We start from the raw sequence: 6,000 nt of genomic DNA on the forward strand, positions 1-6,000 counted from the left end.
CAATCGGTAGAAGAATCACTATATACTAATGACTGCATTCATTATGTATTGAACAAGGAGGCAGATACTGTAACCGGTTTAATTTTCTTATGAGGGAATATTCTATTAATCTTTTAAGGGGAAATGTTAATAAGATGAATTTTATATTAGAGGCAATATTGTTTAGTTATTGATTTATTTTTAATAATGGGAAGCATTTATTATATTATGATCTGAGCAACATTAATATAACCATAAAATAATAAGTATTGTGCCTGTCATAAAAATATTTTTAAAGACCAATTAACATATTGCCCCTTTAATTCATAAATATTGCCCTTTAAAAAAAATTAAACACATTTCCAACTGATAGATAATATTGATAAATGTGTCATGTAGGAAATATTATTTTATTAATACTGTATACCTCCTTATTAAATACAGTGATTGCCCTTTTTATAAGTGTATTGTGTTTCCTCTCCTTCTGAATAGCCAGATGGCTCAAGCAGTATGCTGTTTGAGCTATCTTGCCTTTCACAATGTTCTTTTTTTTTTTTTTGTTGAGTTTGCAGCAGTTTCTAAACCCGCATCTTAGTAAATCTGGAGTTTGGAAAATGTAATGACCATAAATATTTTTTAATCTATTCTAAACTTTGGTTTCGCTGTAGATTTGCAGCAGGTATGAGCTTTGTAAATCTCCCGGATTCAATCTTGCTGGTAAACTGCAGAAAAACTGACAGGATTTCAAACCCACTTAGTACATTTTCCGCCTGTGATATTAAAGGCTGCGAAAAAATATTTAATATTGGGGGAAGGGGGGACAGGCTTTGTCAGACATGCTTTTTTCCTGCTCTGCGAGAAGAAGCTCTGCTACGCCACCAGCCTAGATAGTGTAGTAGCTGCGACAGTCGCCACCTCTTTCTCCCCTTTTTTCGGAGGCCACCTTCTCTCTCCTCTAATTTGTTGAAATCCTTAATTTCTTTGCCATCAATTACATCAGAATACGTCCCACACTTAGAAAGCCAACAGCAGACAACTTAAATATGTAGATATATTGAGGATGTGCTACAGGACATCCATTAGATAAATGGTCATATAGAGGAAGTAGTGCCCTAGGGATATCTACTCCTATTGTATCACAGTAGGATCCTGATAACAGGTAGGATAAGACTGACAAAATCATTGGTGTTTCCTGCATAAAAAAAGATCACCTGATTTAGTGAAATCGAGATAATTTCTGGCACAGTGCTCTTAATGTCAGAACTTTTGACTATGATCAGCCCATGATCTTTTATGTTAATTTTTCACCAATTTCTAGTTGATTCAAAATAATAAGTTGTAATTGTTAGAACAGAACATATAGCTTTAAAAATTAATAAGGAAGCATGTGGACTATAGTTTGTCACTTTTAAATATTCTTAAATTGTAACTGAGAAATCTATTTGACCAATTAATTATATTTATTGCTTGATTTATTTATTTGTAAAACATAGTTTATAGCACATATATTTTCATATGTAGTGGAGTCTAAACTTTTTCTTTGTTTATTATATTCATTACAAATATTTGGGGTAGAAATAAAGCAAGTGGGTTGATAAAGGTGTACCCAGGTTAAAAAAAATAAAGTAGACAACCGCTGTTTTAGTGCAGTCTGCCAAATACTTGTGTTATGGGAAAATAAATGTCAGAAGGAAAATCGAATAAAGGCAACTCTAATAAAGATGTTGGGGGAGATTTCCTAAGCATAGCCTATGCGATTTTATTAAAGGTCCACCAGGTTTATTTCCACTTCGTTGTGCGAATAAGACTCATTTGAAGATAAAAAGTTGCACGAAAAGACACCGATACCGAGACACGTGGCTCTAACGTGTTGTGTATTGCGACTTGTAGTGCATGGAGGTATGTGAACACATCTGTATGTCACTTGATGTTTTAGATTACAAGCCAAAAGCTAGAATATGTGTAGGTGTCAAGCTCTTTACCACACACTAGGGGAGCTAGGCAGGGGTGCCTAGTTTACTTTTTAACTAGGAATCAAGCAGATTGCAACTTCCAAGGACAAATTATCTGTCTAAAGGAGACACTGATTATGTTCAGATGATGTGATTCTGGGCCTGATTCAGAGCCGGACGCTCTGACCAGAGCGCTCGCTCTGAATCAGGGCCCTCCTACCTAAAAATGGAGCGGCCTCCTGGCCGCTAGCATAGCTGTGGGTGACCACCCACAGCTTATGCGAGCGGCCAAAAAGATGGCCACGATGGTCAAGACCATCGCGACCATCGGGCTTGCGACGAGACCCTGCGGTAGGGTCTCGCTGCCGCAAGCCCTGGAGTGCTTTTGGCTCTATCAGAGCCAAAAGCACTCCCACTGACATCACTAGTGATGTCAGTGGGGCCGGCCCCAGACGATAGGCGTTCCCATGGGAACGCCTCCGTCTGGGCAGCAACTCCCCCGGCACGCCCACCAAAGGGGGTGTGATGTGAATCACCTTCGACAGCACGCCCCCTTTGGTGCGAGACCCATAGCGACAGCTTGGCTGTCGCTATGCGGGTCTCGCGCATGCGCTCCGTCGTGCGCATGCGCACTAGGGCAACATCGACCCACTTGCGAGCGCTCAACACTCGCGAGCGGGTCTGAATCAGGCCCTCTATCCCTAATCCATGCTTCCTTCTCATTTTTTAGTTCCTAGAAACCATAAATGAGACTGGTCTGCACAAATTGGACACATCTGTTATTCCCCTATTGGCATGAAAGCTCTCCCTTGTCACATTTTACAGTTGACCCTTAAGTAGGTTGAGTATTTCACTGAGCAGCCATGTAACTAGGGCCTTTAAGATGTTTGAAGTATCTGATCTAGGTTTTCCACAGTTTGTACACCAGGCTTATGCAGCTTTAAAGCTGCTTTTGTACTGAATAATATTAACCAGACCAAGATTCTTTGAACTTGTCAGTCATGGTCTAATCCTGCATTTACAATTCCACTTTTCAGTCTAATTTTCAAAATGAGGTGACCCATTATACATGTCATGCTAATTTTTAAAATCCATGTATTGAGATAAATTTGGGTTGGGGTTACATTCCCCCTTTATGACACATCTAGGACAGTGAGAAAATAGGCCGTACTCATTGCTGTTACACAGGTAAAAAATAAAGTGAGAACTACCTGATTTTTAACCCTCCTGTGAAACTTGTCAAAGGGAAACCTAAGTAAAATAAGTATAAGATTTTGTTGTCTGTCCTTTCTCTTTGAATGTACGTGTAGAAATTGATTCAGTAACATTTGATTGATGGATTATAGAAGTATGCCTAGGATGTTTACATGGCTAAGGGAAAGCATTCCATTGTATAGTAAAATGAGTGCTGTTTATGTTTTGCCAAACCCAGGGATTTTCTTCCAATCAATATCTTAAAATATACTGGGAATTTAAACAAGTGTAATTATGGAAGCTGTGTTGTGTTTATCTAATATGGTTTAATATGTCTTGATTCAGAAATGTATCATACTCATTACTCTCCTTCCCTCATGCATGTCTATGTATTGTTTAATTTACAATATTTTTGTTTTATTTTTTTTCTGTGCTGTATTTGTTTTCTACCTTGTTTCAGATTTTTTCCCCATTTGGAGAACATAAGGTCTGGATCAAGATGGTCCAGTTATGCTAATTTTATTTCATCACCTTCTCTGCTTGTGAACCTTTGTGAGGCTGACCCAACAGATCCTTCGTGTGCCACCCAGCGCAGAAGATACAATCCCCCACCTCTTAAACCTTTATCTGAATATCAAGGAATGTAAATGCAGACAACTTTGACATTTAATTGTGGGGAGCACAATGTATGCATAATATAGTGGGTACCAATAAAAATAAATAGTGTGTGTATGTATGTATGTATGTATGTATGTGTATATATATATATATATATATATATATATATATATATATATATATATATATTTATTCACACACACAGCTGGTCCTTTAAAAATTATTGCAGGTCTTGACTGTTTTTTTTTTATAACATATTTTAATTTGAGTTTTAACAAAGTATTTAAGAATACAGAATATTACTAAAAGTTTAAAAATGAATGTATTCTAATGTAATGCTTTTATAATTTATTGTAATTGGTTATTCCCATACACGGTGCAGCATAGCGTATGTAGATTGCTCATGCTGACAAACTGAACAGTGTACAATTTTTTTTTTTTGCATGTATGATCAATAAATGTCTACATTTATTTAGCACATCTTTATTATTCCAGAAATAGTCTTAAATGTTTACTGTCATTACACAAGAGTTCTTAGACTAGTGGTCCCCAAACGTTTTTTGAATCGCAGCGTCCTAGGAGAATCAGCATGCACCCCTAAGGCAAATGTTTCTTATTGAGAAGCTCAGAAAAAATATTAAATGAAGTAAATTGTGCTAACTTGTCATACTCAGTTATGTGGTGGTGGACAGAGCTGCTCTTCTTGTCCACATATTATATGATTAGCTGCTGCCAGCACTTTGCCTATTACATTGACCATAAATAACTTTTTATTTGGTACGCGACCACCAACATGTGGCACTGGAGGAACAGCATCCAATTTGGGAACCTCTGTCTTAATAGTCCAGACAGCACAATTTGTAGATAAAACACTTGTTATAGCTAATATCTACCAATCACTATAGCAGGATAAAACATTGTCTAAAATAGAACACAGAAGTTAAACTTTCACACAGAAAACTCTAAAGGCACACATCCGCTAGACTATTAAATTGAGCGATATCGTAATCGTTTGCACATCGTTAAAGTCTAAACCGACCAGCGATGTGCGCTCCCTCATCGGACAGATATGTTGTACAACCTGACTATAACGTCAGGTCCAACATGTTTGCAGATTGATGTGCCTACACTAAACGACTGCTTGTTCAGTGTAGGCACATCACAAACTGACAAACGACTGCACGATTACAATGTCGTAATCATGCAGACGTTTGCCTGTCTTCTAGTGGATGTGTGCCTTTACAGACTATTTAATATTGCACCTGAGCAACAGCTAAAACTCGGCATTCTGAGCACAGGTGTCCCTACTACATGTGAATTAATATTCTAAACTATATAATTTCTGTGCTACAGCAATTTCTTTTTACATATAGATTAAAATTTAGAATCAGTCTTTAGTTGTCCTAACAAAATTACATTACATTGAGTGGCCTTTTAGTTTAGGAGATTTTCCTACACCTGAAGTCAAAGATGGATGTGGGGTCTGGGGCAGTACACTTGTCAAACTGTAGTGCATGTGTCTTAAGGCGAGCTCAGGGATGACTCAAACGTGCAAAAAAATAAATAACTAAATCTGCTGAACATCTTAAGGGGCCTATCCATTACACAATTTTTTTAAACAATCAGACCAAAACCAGGAGCTTTTGGTCAAAAGAAGTCTTTTGTCGTTCGAACATGGTGGTCATTTCTGCATATTGATGAATGACCTTTAGAAAAGTTGTTCAGTGGATATGCATTGAACGACCAATGGCGAACGACCTTCTTTAATGAATGTTAACTCCATTCATTAAAAATTTCCACTCCCTTGTCTCTTCAGCGACAATCCTTGGTCTTTAAAGATATCGTTCACTAAAGGGGCCTATCCATTAGATGACTTTTTGAACGATCCGACCAAAACCAGGAGGTTTTGGTCAGATCGTTTAGAAAGTCGTCTAATGGATAGCCGGCAAGGACCAGCTATGTGCGTGCATGCTGGGTCCTTGCCGACGCTGACTATCTGTGGAATATGCTTGTCAATCTGGTTACTATCGTCCGGTTCCACATGTTCGCAGATAGGTCTGTCTCCTGCACTGAATGACGTTCAGTGAACGCCATTCAGTGCGGGCACCGCACCATGGTGACCTGAATGACTGAACACTAATCATCCATTTTGTCATTTCGCCTAATGGATAGGCCTCTAGGTAGTCCATTACCTAACCATCTAATTGGATCCTGTCCATCTTTTCCAAAGTTCCTGCACCTATTATAAATGTCCATT

The 6,000-nt window shown here is 38.1% G+C and overlaps 1 protein-coding gene across 2 annotated transcripts in view; it reads left to right on the forward strand.

Annotated features, from left to right (window-relative positions):
- The window catches only part of SEH1L (SEH1 like nucleoporin), a 62,093-nt gene extending 57,874 nt beyond the window's left edge, over positions 1-4,219 (forward strand). The window contains exon 10 of one of the 2 annotated variants that reach the window (XR_015878210.1): positions 3,586-3,659. Coding sequence is in view for 1 of the 2 variants with exons in the window: in XM_088469724.1 (XP_088325850.1) it covers positions 3,586-3,772 (187 nt within the window). In the remaining variant the exon portion in view is untranslated. Of the gene's footprint in view, positions 1-3,585 lie in introns of both variants that reach the window. The other variant, XM_088469724.1, reaches the window with a different exon arrangement.
- Positions 4,220-6,000: the final 1,781 nt, after the last annotated feature.

Source organism: Taudactylus pleione, unplaced genomic scaffold, assembly GCF_031769625.1.
Source record: "Taudactylus pleione unplaced genomic scaffold, aTauple2 ptg000093l, whole genome shotgun sequence".
Classification (NCBI taxonomy): Eukaryota; Metazoa; Chordata; class Amphibia; order Anura; family Myobatrachidae; genus Taudactylus; species Taudactylus pleione.